This window comes from Cyprinodon variegatus, unplaced genomic scaffold, assembly GCF_000732505.1.
Source record: "Cyprinodon variegatus isolate N-32 unplaced genomic scaffold, C_variegatus-1.0 Scaffold12, whole genome shotgun sequence".
Taxonomy (NCBI): Eukaryota; Metazoa; Chordata; class Actinopteri; order Cyprinodontiformes; family Cyprinodontidae; genus Cyprinodon; species Cyprinodon variegatus.
Window position 1 is genome coordinate 1,870,152 of NW_015150465.1, and position 13,922 is coordinate 1,884,073.

Sequence of the window (13,922 nt, forward strand, 5' to 3'; positions counted from 1 at the left end):
TCACCATTTTTTATACCCATCATTAAATGTGACCCTGCTCTAAATATCTGGGAATGACACGACCTCAAAGTAACTCAGTTTCAGGCTCCTACCATCCTCTTTCTATAGAGTAACTAACATCAATATTCCAGTATTTATAAATCAAAGCAATTCTTATATTTTGATAACTTTTTACAAGAATGAAATGTGAATTATCTTTACCTTTATGTTGAGAAAACTAGGTTTTCAACACTGTCAGTGCAGCAAACTGAGGTACATAATGAACTGAAACACACTTCCGGTTTACAAAATTAACATCCATAGAAATAAATACAAAACTGAAGAGTCTTATTTTCTAAATGCAACTAATGCAGCAGGGTGAAGCTTTCCCACTTGTCTGGCCAATACAGTCATTGTGATACCAACGCTAACATTCACCACAAAGACCTGAAAATGATATTGGTCATTAAAATGACTATATCCTCATGAAAATCTCTTTATAGTTTTAGCCAATAAAAAAAAGGTTTCTAGTTATTAACTAGATGTGAATACGAGTATTTCAAAGATTGCTGAACAGAAAGAGTGTGCATAGTTGTTTCCATCAGTAATATGAAAGCTCCCTCTTTTCTGTGGCAGCATATAGCCCCATAGTCAGGGGATCACTGTGTATGTGGAGTCAATACGGGAAGCATTTTGGCACACATTTAAAGTTCAAGCTTATGCCTTTGGCTACTAACTCAGTCTTCTATGTATGGCCAAGGGGAGGAAGAAAGTCAAACCTTTATGGTAATACTGTCTTTTTCTCCTCCTCTAAACGTTCATCCAAATGCCAGCTTACCAAATCGCATGTTTTGTTTCTTCCAGGGCAGGGATTCCATTAAGAATTTTTTCCCTTGCTCTAACCAACCCAATTAAACTTTTTGGATACTCTCTGGACAGTAGACCCACAACAGAAGAGCAGCTTATTGTGATTCTACAATAAACTGGAATATCTCAAAGTCTATGTTATTAAAACAGCATGGGAGGAATAACATTATGATGTTATTCCTCCCAAGGTAAGAGGAACAACCTTGATTTATGCCTGACGTGGTCTAATCCACTGTAAATTCCTCTCTAAAGAACATTTCTCTAATGCTAAATTTTCTAAATTCTACCTGACAGTTAGTGAATATTGTAAAACATATGAACAGTTTTATTGGAAAAGAAAAGTTCTTTGTCTTATTCAAAAAGAATGACAAGAGTGATCTTCTTTCAAGCATTATTTATTAAGCATTGCAAAGGAGAACAGATGCAGTTTTTGGCCTGTTTGTTATCGCACTGACTACTCGACACTCAAGTAAAGGGCTGGGAGAGATTTACAAGTATCTTAATTAAAACAAGTTACAGGCAGTATGGAACAAACAGAGGGATGTTAAATAACCTTAAACCTAAAGGGAAACCTAATGGCTCCCTTTCCAAAAACATCTCACACTGGAAAACATCTTCTAGGCATCAATGAGCCCAAAGCTTAGCCTTCTTTAGCAGGTTACAGCTTGAGCGAATACTTACAATACTGAATGAGGAAAAGAGGAATAGATGGGAATATAATTTTACCCACCATAACATTCACCATCTAATTAGGTTCACTCATTTTGGGGTTAAGAGGATGTTGGTAATTTAAAAAAAAAAACAATTAGTCAAGCAGATTACCAAACAATTCTTCCTAATCCACCGTTGCTATTTTTGGTATGCCTCCATAGATAGACCTTTCTGATCCTCGGAAATGAGCACTGGCCTTTAGTTCCTTATACTTCGTAGATTTGTGCCCCATTTAACTACCCTGTTGAAATCGTGCAGAGATCAGTCCGAGCATAGTAACTGAGATAACTGTTGAGTGTAATTGGCTCACAAACTGAACCGGACCTTGCCAGACACAACCAAGCCGCGCTAAATCTAGTATTAGTTCATTAGTAGGTCTCGCCGCAATTCAGTTCAGGTTTGGTTCTCAGATAACAAAAAGCACATGAGCAGACCGCATCATCTGCTTGCAATCAACCTCCGTAATCATTAAGTTTCAGACATTCATAAAAATACAAGCTTCTCAACCGTGCCGCACAATTTCCAGTACTGATTCTGCTTAGCTAGGGTGACCAGATGTCCTCTTTTTCCCAGACATGTCCTACTTTTCATACCTAAAAAAAATGGGGGGGGATTTTTGTCTGGGATTTTGGTCGACTACAGTGCAGCATGTAGTTGAAACACACCGGGCACCGAACCGGGCTGTAAGTTCCGGGGCTGGTCCGGGAACTCCGGCGGACGGGGGGATGGAACCAGCGGGAGACGCAGTGACTGAACCCGAACCAGTGATGGTCACCTTAGCTTAGCAGTGTGATGGACCTCAACGTCTGTCTTTGTTTTCTGTGCCTGTAAGCCCTGATTAGATTATCATTTGTTGTATCCACTACCCAAAAGCAAACTCTGTCAAGTAAATTCACCAAAGAAAACCTTCTTCGCCTGACTGTGCAAGCACCGAAATATCACAATTATAACCAAACTTCCTGAATGTTATCTGCACTGCCATGATGATTTCCTTGATTCCCTCCTTCAATCCTAGAGAGCAGTAGTATTGTAGAACGTCTCTAGGAGGTGAAGAACCATGCTAGCATGATGTGTAAATGGTCGGAAGGAACCAAGCTCGGTCCAAACTCGGAAATGATCAGTTTCAGACAGGTAGTGGAAATGGGGCTTTCAGCTACAGCCACAGAGAGACAAAATGCTCATAATTACCTCCACCAAGGAGGTTATTTATTCATTGATGTTGGTTTGTCTGTTTTCAAAATAACATATGGATGGATTTTGCTGACATTTTTAGAGAAAGTGCATATTGTGACAAATTTTAGAGATGATCCAGATCTCGGAGGAAATTAGCTACTTGCTAGAGGTCTGTGCTCTTAACTTGTTTTTCTAGTTTCTTGATCTTTCTCTGTAAGGCTGGTTTAATAACTGTATGCCTTAACATGAATTACTCACTATACCTGTCAAATTATGCCAGAGCGGTTGGTGGCACAGTAACGCAATGACCAATGAAACAATAAGCAAGGGAACTGGGCATGCATAGAAGGGAGTTAATACTGCTGTGATTTTCTGAATGTGGAGAATTATTGTCTGTCAAAAGGTGGGCTGCTGACCAAAGCATCTCAGATAAAGTTGTAGAGAGGCAGTAATTGCTTCAATTCAGTTTTGTATATTATTTACAGACCCCAGACACACTGACTTCATGTTGATTACAGTATATATGGGTCATGTTGTGGGGATGATTGGTCGGAGCCAACTTGAGCTAAATCCAGGCAAATCCTTGAAAAATTTGAAAAGGCTAAAAAAAAGACTAGAGATCAGGATGAAGGTTTACCTTACAGCATACTGCCAGAACTACAATAGGCCTGTTTAGAGTGAGGCATCTGTTTGTGTCAATATCATTAAAACAGCAGAAATTGTATGTCAAGGCGTTTATAATCTACGAAAGAAATTGGATAAAAACCACAGGCAAAATAATTATATTTCTTTTTGGATTATATAAGTTTATTATATGTATAAATATAACACTTAGGTTACAAAAGTAAATACAGTTGACATGCAAGCAAAATCTTCACACCTTGATTTTATCTATGAATTACTTTCCAGTTTTTCTGGTCAAAATATGTTTTTACATTATTTAGAGCCATTAGGAAATGCCTCCTTAATGGATTAAGTTAAAATAATTCACAGATCGTTGAGAAAAACAGATATGCATTTTTACATACAAAGATGTTAGATATTCTTTATTTTTGTCGTCCACCAATCATTCTTCTATAGATGATGTGCTACTGTAAATGCTGATAAATATGGAATGAATACTGTGGTGCATTCAATGTTACACAAAGACTCGGCCAGTTGTTTGCAGATTATGTAAAAGTATATTATACCATAAAAGTATATGATGCATATAAATAGAAAGAGTATTTTATTTTTACTCTTTAGATGAAGCTTGTTTTTTTTAAAGGTGGTCATGGTAAATCAGTGTGTTAGGAAATCACTGATCATCGGAGTCTTGCAGATGTTCTTGACTCAAGGGCTAGATACTCAGAGTTCAATTAATCTAACTCCAAGTTTTCTTTGATTGGGGTAGGCAAAGTTAGAGTTCCTGAACTGTTATCACTTGCTTTTTTAACATTTGTTATTTATTAATAAGTACACACAATCTCTCAACATGGCAGCATATTAAGATGGCCGATTTAAATTTTTTAGCTATTCTTCCTCACTTGTCCAGTTTAAGAAAATCGTGGCTAAAAATGCAGCAGTACATATAACATAACATACTCCAAAAATCTTATTGATTCTTCCAGCCAGTTTGGTCCAGTAACCACTCTTTTCTTCACACCTATCGCTGTTTAGAAGAGTGATCATTTTCTTCATCTCCCTCAGCTCATCAGTTAACTTGTCCAGTGCAAGTTGCCCCTCCATCTGTATGATGCCAGTATCCTGCAAAAGTATATGTTTTTCAGAAGTTATAAATCAGATTACTGGACACATTAAAATTGAGCTAAATCAAATATATATTAAAGTTCAAACAAAAATGTCAGTCTAACTGTTTTGCTTTTACAAGACAATATCTCCATACTACAAATTTTTAGGCAATCGGTGTGACAGACCAACAAATGTTTGTGCATTTTTATAAACTGATTAACATCCAAAGCAGATGCTTTTAAATGAATGATATGTAGTAAATTGTATCCACATGTGTGTAATTTACTTTTTACTTTATTTCTTAGTATAAATACAACTGTTCTCACATCTCTATGTTAACTCTGCGCAAGGACCCATAGTTAAAGCTATGGGTCAGCACAGCTAAAGGAGAAGTAGCTCTGCTGCAATCAACATCTTTGTTTATAAATGTTCGAGCTCGGCCTGTTTTTCAGTGTAGTCCTGTTTTTCTGACTGTGACTGGCTGGATGTGCTAGTCTGTTGAAGCTCAGAGCTCGTGCTTGTGGAGCTGGTTGATAGTTGCCTTTTAGATATGCTTCATTGTGTGTTAGACTTAGACAACTTTTGTTGTGTGTGTAGAGTGAATACAAAATTAAATTTCATTTACTAAAGCTTTTCAGGCAGTAAATGAGCTGTTTCTGTCTCCTTGAACCCCAGTCGGCATCTGTGGATAGCCGCCCACACAGAACCTGGTTCTGCTGAAGGTTTCTCCCTGTTAAAAGGGAGTTTTTCCTCTCCACTGTCACTACAAGCATGCTTAGTGTGAGGGATTGCCTTCGAGTCAATGAGTCAATGCAATCAAGTGGTTTTCCTTAGATAGAAAACTGAATCAATTTGACTGTATGATCTGGTTGAATTGTAAAGTGACTTGAGATGATATGTGTTGTGGGTTGGTGCTACATAAATAAACTGAATTGAATTGAATCAGGATAATTTGTGGTTAGGGCATCTATTAATCGTATTCTGTACAAAAATAATTTTTTATGAAAATGTGTTTTTATGAAAATGTGGCAAGAAAAAAAAACACAAAAATCCACAAAAACATTCTTCTCTTGGACATTTGCCTTGCATGTTACATTGTAAAAAGTGTAGAAGAAAATGAAAAAAATGTAAACAACTGGCTGAAATATGCAATGTTAGGAATAGTGGGAAACCAACACTGTGGATCATTTGGAACCAAGTGTTTTATAATGAGACATGGTAGTGGCAGCATCATGCTGTGGGGAGGATTCCCTTCAGGGAGGAAATTGGTCGGAGTCAACTTGAGCTAAATCCAGGCAAATCCTTGAAAAACTTTAAAAGGCTAAAAAAAGACTAGAGATCAGGATGAAGGTTTACCTTACAGCACACTGCCAGAACTACAATAGACCTGTTTCGAGTGAGGCATTTTAATGTGTTGAAAGATCCACTCAGTCCTGTCTACATCTAGTGCATTTAGTGTGGGGAAACATACAAATGAATGTATGCAGACTCACCATACAATCTGATGGAGATTGAATATTTGATTTATGCTGCTTTATCACATTAAATCCCAATCAAAGATATTGAAGCATGAGTGCTTTTACAAGGAACTGTAATGAATTTTTTCATTACGACACTTGTTGTGGAAGCATTTTACTTTTAACATTTTACTAATAACAACTGACTGTGATATTTAATTGAATTTTCACATTGTGGGAATGTTCATTTCATGTATCAATTACAACTCCAAAAACATTGTGTAATATGTAGTAGCTCAAAAGTTTAACAGACTACTGATTTAAATAAAAATGTCCAACCTCTTTGGCTGCAGATGGCCTTCTAAAAGCTGTTACATCACTGGAAGAGGGATTGTATTTCTTCATTGCTGTAAAAATGTAGCGGATGTAAGAACAATTCAGTTTATTAAAATAAAGTGAATCAATGTGCATATATACTCTGTGTGTAAGCTGTCAAGGTTTTTCTAGTTTAATACATCACCCGGGATTTTGTCTTGAACTGCTTTCTCTTCTTGTAATGAAGAATCCTTCTCTATAAGATACATCACAAAAAGGGTCTCCAGGAGGCTGAGCATCATCATGGTAAATATTCCTATACAGTAGACCACTTAAGGGGTAAGAAACCATACAAAGTTTAAACATTATTCACAATATGTTTCTAAAAATATCTTGTAAATAATGTGTTTAATTTGAGTTTCATCACCTATGATCGGAATCATCTCAGATGAAGAGGGCAAAAGATCATTGAGAATAAGCTGCATGACTGTGACAGCGAGCAGTATAGTGATTTTAAAGCCAACTTTCTCACCACCAGTGTCTGACAATAGGAAGGAAAATAAATCCAGACACAAGAGGAAAAATATGGGCAGCAAGAAGTTGATGATATAGATCACTGAAATCCTTTTCACTGTGATCTGTAAAACAATAAGGTAGTGAACATTCCTCTCTCTCTCTATCTTTATATATCTATATATATATATATATATATATATATATATATATTCTTGATTTATGAACTTGATTGTACTTCAGAAAAGAAAGACAATATTAGAATACTTACTCTGAAATTTAACATGCGTTTTTTTTTCCAGGTATGGACCGTCATATTTCGGAACGACCATTCATACTGAGTTATTGTTTGCAGAATCTTTTTTGTGTACGCATGAGTGCCATAATGGCTACACAGAAATAAATCCTCTGCTAAGGTGAAAAGAAAAGCAATTGTAATGTCTTATCAAATTAGAAGAAAAGTATATACTGGCTACTCATAGGGGGCAGAGATGCAATCAAACGTTTATACTTACAATCATACAAGTTTGACATAAATGTGATATTGCAGCTTTGAGTATCGAAGGGAAATTTGTGCACACGCATCTTGCATATAGTCTTCATCACCTGATTAATGCTTACTTCAGTAGTGCCATTGAAAGTAATCTTGAGAAAGGGACTTGTAAGAGCTTTTTCCTTGTCTGTCCTGTGCAAGACAAACATACTTTAGTTACCAAAAGAAGTGTTCAGTTTCAAAGTTACGTATTTGGTAAACAATGAATATTAGTGTCATACATATAGTACAAAGCATCAAAGCAATTGCTGACAATCACATGTGGGCTGAGCCTTCACCAAAAAGATTTGATCTACAACATTTTTTTTAGTGCACTTGGAAATAGAACTGCTATTTAAGTAATATATACATTTATTAAAAATATTATGTATTTAAAATAATTTTTAATATTATTACCTTAAACTGCTTAAACAGCCACTCATCTGCCCAATCTTTCCCTTTTAATTGAGCAAAACTACTTTGGTGTGGGCTATCATTTTAGATTACCCCAAATATGCCCAGTTATTGCAAAAGCATTTTTTTTTTTTGTATTCCAAGGCAAATTAGGGTGTTTAATGGAGTCATTCAAAATTTAGTCCTGAATGTTTTAAATAAAGAAAAACAAATAAAAGTGCCTGACTTCTTTGTTTAAAAATTTGCTGATGACTTAAAGTAGCTGCAGCAGAGGGATTTCCAATCATTCTCATGCTAACAACATTAGCTTTTAACCAGGGACCCCTTTTGTAAGCTAATAATGTTCCAAAATATGTAAAGGGAATTTTTCAAATGTTTTTCTATTTTTATTTCAATTCAATTAGTTAGAGTTGTTTAACATTAGAGTTTCAACAACTTACTATACATTACCACTAAGTTAGAAAGAAACATTTGATGAGAACAGAACAAAATAAATGAAACCTCTCTCAAGTGTGTAGTGGGAGAGCAGGGGTTGATGTCTGTCATTTCTTTAAGCATATTTCTGTCTGCCTGTATGCATGCTCTAAAGCAGATGTGCAGCAGACATCAGCCAATCACGTGACTTCTTTGACTCCTCCTCCTTACAAGAAAAAGCAACCTATATGTAAATTGTTTCAACCAGTTTCAACTCAGCATGGTTGACCTGGATTTTATAGAGCTAGGCAATAGGCTGTATTCAATGTGGTAAGCCAAACAGCTGGTGTCCCTGGCTCCACCTGATCCTCTAGATATGTTTCCAGTCCAGTTCTGGAGCTAAAGAAGAACAGCAGAAGAGAAGAGCAAGAGGCTAGGCACAGAGAGAACCATAGCTGGGCAGACGCGGCAGACTGGTTCCCTCCTGGTTGCTAAATGAGAATAGTTGGAAAGAAGATCAAGAAGCTGTGCAGAATGTGCAGCAGATCTGCTTCAGAGCCGGCTGGCCAGGACTAAAACTCTAAGAGGAGGACTAATATTTAATGATTTAACAGTCCATCTAAGGACTAAATTACAACAATTTATTTTTAAAGCCTCCCACAAGCCTTTCTTATGGATGGACATTGGATATGTCAGCCTCTGCCATGTCTTTGTGCAAAGACAAATAAGCCTCCGCCTCATTGATGACCTACTGAATCAACTTAATTCAAAAATGCTTTATTAATCCCAAAGGAAAATTAAATGATACATCCATCCATCCATTTTCTAACACCCTTATACCAAGTGGGGTCACGAGTGGTGCTGCTGCCTATCTCAGGCAGTCATTGGGCGAGAGGCGGGGTACACCCTGGACAGGTAATTAAATGATACAGAAACTGATAAATAATTCTTTTAAACAGGTGTTGAAGGTGTTGATAGCTGCAAGCAGGAAGGATCTTCTGTAGCTTTCTTTAATAGGATCTTGAGAAGCCTCTTACTGAAGACACTCTGTTGTTGTTTAAAAATCTTCTGAGAAAGATGTCCACTGTTCTCCATAATTTTCTTCACTTTATGAAAAATTCTTCTTTGTGAAATAATCTCCAGAGGTTCTAGAGGAGTTCCTAGAATAGAGCTGGCCTTCTCAATTAGCTTTTTGAGCTTTTTGAAGTCATTAGCTCTAATACTGTTTCCAGTCTTGGACTGGGAAAGATTTTCGGCCCTGGCATTTTTCCATCTACAGTACACCCTCCCCTTTTTTTTGACATTCAGGATCAGATGAATGTTTCAAACCATGTTTCAGTACCATATTTTCACCTGGTACTGAAAGTCAGACATATAGAGAGCTAAAAGGAATGGAGAGAGTACCATCCCCTGTGGTGCTTCTGTGCTGCTGACTACTAGATTAGACAGTTGAATGTTCAGTCTAACAAACTGTGGTCTTTGATCCAAACGATTGTTGATGCCTCCATCTTAATCTTCTGAAGTTTTTCACAAAAAAGTCAGGCTAAATTGTGTTTAATGCACTGGAGAAATTAAAAAGCATCATTCTCACGGTGCGGTCTGCCTTGTCTAAAGGAAAGTGGGTTTGTTGAAGCCTGTATATGATGGCATCATCAACTCCATCTCCACTGCAATAAGCAAACTGCGGGAGGTCCTGATAGCTGCTTATTTGTTTTCAGAGGTGAACCAACAGAAGTCTCTCTAGAAGCTTCATGATATGGGATGTCAGAGTAAACTGCAGGCTCCAGTGGAAAAGGTGACAGAGCAGAGGACTCTGTCCACGACCACCATGGATTATACCATCAACCCTCTGCATGAGGCCTTAGGAGGGAGAAGAACTATATTCAGCAGCATATGGCTGTCCCAGTGCTGCGCCACAGACAAATTGACGGAAGTCTGTTGTTCTTTCTGCAATTAGACTGCACAACCTGGTAAACTTGACTTTTATGAACAATGTATTTTTACTTTTTTCCTTGTATTTCCTTTAAATTGTTTGGTTAACTTTGAGATTTGGAGTCTCTTTTGTAGTGATCGGTGAATGAGACATCTTGAAGCATTTCAACACAATGCCAAAGAGTATTGATACTGTCTTACAGAACACTGGCAACTGCTGGACATTTAAAGACACTACAGGCAGCTTATTTGAAAGACTAGACTGAATTAATTTGATGGCCTAGTACTAGCATAGTAATGATATAATTTAAGTTGTTGTAGGATATATTTTATTATTTTATATTTATATTCAAATTTAAAATATATTTGACATTTTTAGATGCAGCCAATGAATAATGTAAATATATTATAACGTGAAAATTTAGGGGAAAATGTGAATAAGGATGTTTGTGGACTAGGAAACAATAAGTACAGTAAAAACATTAAATAAACTACCGGTAAGAGTCAATTTCGAATTAACTTTACCTCAGATAATTTAAATAACAATGCAACGGCTGAAACAGTCCTATTTCTTTTAAGCTGCTCCAAAGTTCTTGATAACTTTTTAATTCTTGATGAGACATTTTTTTTAGCTGATGCATCATATTGACAGATACGTTTTTAAAACACAGCTTAGTGTGTCAGTCAGTTAGAACCAACTCCTGTATCGGTCACATGACTTTCTTGAAATGGCACACACACAGATACAGTGTTTTGATCTATGGGCTCCATGCATGCACCACATCACTACTCTTTTGCAAGGATGCCCTGGCCAAAGGACCTTCTGGATGAGACTGTGTGAATGAGAGCAATTGAAGTTTGTTTGTCTGTCCGTGCCAAAGTTCTAAAGGGCAGATTATACTTCACTACAAACGTCACCTGGGTCTGGTCGCGAACCAGTTTTGCTGGTATGCTTCTGCACCGTCGGTCTGGAATTTCTAGGGACGCACAACAGTTTCCCGCCAATGCACAAGGGGGAGCCTATTCAAGAACTCGCGAGAACTTCGGCGGCGCCAGCAGGAGTGTATATCTTCCAAAACAACAATGGCGCGTCTGCAAGATATCACAGTCACAGAGTTGGATCTAGAGTTGCTAGACATCAATGAGCATATATTTATTTAAATAATTTGTCTGAGGCATCGTATAAGTGGTTGTACTTCAGGACCTCCTCGATTAACCTTTCGTCGTAGTTGTCCATTGTTCCTCGGTTTTTAGAAATGGCGCACCCCGTCACCGAATTGAGAAGAACGACCACACAGACAGCCGGAAAGGCATACCAAGGACCAATCACAGCTTCTTTTTGTCTGTGCACTTCTGCTTGAGGTATGCGCGGGTTTGCGACCGTCTGACGCTTAGTCAGGATTTTTTTTGAGGTGCGCGATGACGGGTGCAGAACCTCTGCGTAGGGAGGGTGGTCACACAGAGACAGATTTGACGGTTTGACGGTTGCAGAGGCTATGCATCAGAAGCATAAATTGGCCCTTCAGGGTCTCTTCATCTAAACATAACAATTTCACATTCTTTTCACTATGCTGACACTATGCGACTAAGACAGTGGTCATACCAGTCTTTCCCCACTTAACATTAGCAAGGTCTGGTTATTTTTAGGGATGTCCTGGAACAACTTTTTCATTTACGATAACAATAGTCTACAACAATAGATATAAGACAACTCACTGATGTAATATTAATCAATGAGTAATAGTAAGAGACCTGGTACCAGTGTTATCCACTGCCACTGTACCACTGAGCAGTGGGTAACACTGCTGCCTTGCAGCAAGAAGGTTCCGGGTTCGATTCCCGGCCTCGGGTGTTTCTGCATTGAGTTTGCATGTTCTCAGTGTGCATGCATGAGTTCTCTCCAGGTACTCCGGCTTCCTCTCACAGTCCAAAAACATGACTATTATTGTTAATTGGCTTCTCTAAATTCTTCTTAGGTGTTAGAGAACTGTCCAGGGTTTACAGGTGAAGATAGGCACCAGCACCCATCGCGATCCTATGGAGGACTAACTCACGACATATCTAAAAATAATTACAGAAATAAATAAATGCTGGCAGAAATGATGGCAGGCAGAAATGTAAAAAAAAATATAAAGGACAAAAAATAAATAAGGTAAATATTACAAAGACAAATAAATAAAGAAGCTAATTAAAAGAGTTATATACATTTATGTCTCACTGTATAATTGAATTTCTACTTACATTTATTTGTTTATTGTATTTTTGTTGGCAATTAATTGTATGCTTATATATTTATTGAGCATTTCTGTATTTCTGTATTTATTTTTAGATATGGCAGAGTTGGTCCTTCATACAATCCCGCTTGGGATAAGCGTGAGGTAAAATGCATGGATGGACTTGAATGGATGGAGTTACAGAAACTTTAAACAGAAGAGCTGTGCTTTTATCAGCACACCAATATCAGACATTTTTTGATGAGAGCAAATATATTCCGATATTAGTTTTTTGCCCAATATCAGACCGATATACAATATAACTGGGACACTCCCAGTTGTTTTATTTCTAATATCAAGGAACCTTTTTAAGACATTTTGATCTGTTAGGGTCATTCATTCTCATTATGGAGTTGAAGTCTCAAAGGCTTTAACAGTGTATGATTATTTTTGAAACATGTATAAATTGATCTGGGATTGAATGTTGTGGCAGGATCTTACATCTCCGTAATGGTTATGTATGGCTTCCACAAAGCGTCACTTGGAATTACAACTTTGTCAATTCCACAAAAGTTATCTGGAGACCAACTAATAAAGTCATTGGTCCATTTCTGCACAAAAAAGAAAAAGGGCAGAGAAAGACATGGAGATGTAGTTTCTTATTCTGTCTTGGAGGTGGCAGAAAATGTTTTTTTTTAGAGAAAACTTACCATGTTAACTTCAAGATGAGTGACAAAAGTCTGATCAATCTCACTCTGTTAAAACAAAATTGACGAGGAATGTTTCAATAAATAATTTGGATCTTGCTAAAGAATACGTTATTTACAAATATTTATTAAGCATAACAAGCATGATGACAGAGAATAATAAAAACCCCATTCAGTGCCTTTTGGTGGCATTTATCTCAGAACAAATGTCTCTGTGTTTTTCTATAAAATGCTATAAATATGTGCAGTAAAAAAAAAAATGTTTCTAACGAGTACAGCATACGTAACAATATTCACTCCACAGATTTTCAATAGTTGATTCAGTTAGTTTCCTATATTCTGTGTACATTCGGTGTATGTGGATTGTTACACCAAAATCCCATAAAAATTTATGAAATTAATGAAAAAATCCCCCGAAAAATAATGGATTGTAATTATTTTAAATGATCCGCGGAAACCCTGGATCATTTCCGTATGTTTTGCTGCTTTGAATTTAATCATCTCGCGCATGCTCTCTACCATCTCCAAGAGACTCAGAGGGGAGCGGACGAAGCCACAGTGGGGGCTGTAGGCTTTGCTTTGAGCAGCCGGTCTGGAGCGCAGCGGGGCGGAGCGGGGGTTGTTGACGGAGTATGAGGGATTTCGGGGTTAGCATGACATGTTGCTGTTAGCATAAACAAAACATGTTGCACAATGCTTGCACGCTGTTGCACTTTTATCCACAACTTGCTTTCCACCGTCATCGTAGGTCACTCTAAATGCAAAGCGGTCCCATACAGCAGACCTATAAAGTGCTGCTGGCGCGTCTTCCAGCTCCTGTTCTTTCCCACTCGCCATACCCACACAATTCTCAAAACAACAGATTTTTTCCCCTGCTACAGTACACCCGGCTACGCTGCTTCGCTGATTCTTCTTCTTGTTTACTACTGGTGGTTGGCTTTGGTCGCAGTACCGCCACCTTCTG

General features: G+C 37.6%; 2 protein-coding genes across 2 annotated transcripts in view; both read right to left on the reverse strand.

The window, feature by feature from the left end:
* Window positions 1-3,544: 3,544 nt before the first annotated feature.
* LOC107089339 (5-hydroxytryptamine receptor 3A-like) lies at window positions 3,545-7,151 on the reverse strand. Its single transcript, XM_015382076.1, has 5 exons — window positions 7,018-7,151; window positions 6,661-6,871; window positions 6,439-6,564; window positions 6,258-6,325; window positions 3,545-4,476 (listed from the first exon to the last, which is right to left on the reverse strand). The coding sequence occupies exons 1-5, from the start codon at window positions 7,060-7,062 to the stop codon at window positions 4,243-4,245; spliced, it is 684 nt and encodes a 227-aa protein (XP_015237562.1). The 5' UTR covers window positions 7,063-7,151; the 3' UTR covers window positions 3,545-4,242.
* A 45-nt stretch (window positions 7,152-7,196) lies between these two features.
* Window positions 7,197-13,922, reverse strand: part of LOC107088915 (5-hydroxytryptamine receptor 3A-like) — a 19,578-nt gene continuing 12,852 nt past the window's right edge. Inside the window, exons 4-6 of the mRNA XM_015381383.1 lie at window positions 12,962-13,006; window positions 12,753-12,862; window positions 7,197-7,431 (exon numbers count right to left, since the gene is read on the reverse strand). Coding sequence (XP_015236869.1) covers window positions 7,197-7,431; window positions 12,753-12,862; window positions 12,962-13,006 — 390 coding nt within the window. The remainder of the gene's footprint in view (window positions 7,432-12,752; window positions 12,863-12,961; window positions 13,007-13,922) is intronic.

Bases quoted from the DNA above. Each gene is read 5' to 3' on its own strand.
- LOC107089339 (XM_015382076.1), bottom strand. From the start codon at position 7,062: ATGACGGTCCATACCTGGAAAAAAAAACGCATGTTAAATTTCAGA. The intron at 6,872-7,017 runs GTAAGTATTCTA...ATTGTTTTACAG, and splicing joins AACGCATGTTAAATTTCAGA to ATCACAGTGAAAAGGATTTC. The intron at 6,326-6,438 runs GTGATGTATTAA...ACATTTTTACAG, and splicing joins AGTTCAAGACAAAATCCCGG to CAATGAAGAAATACAATCCC.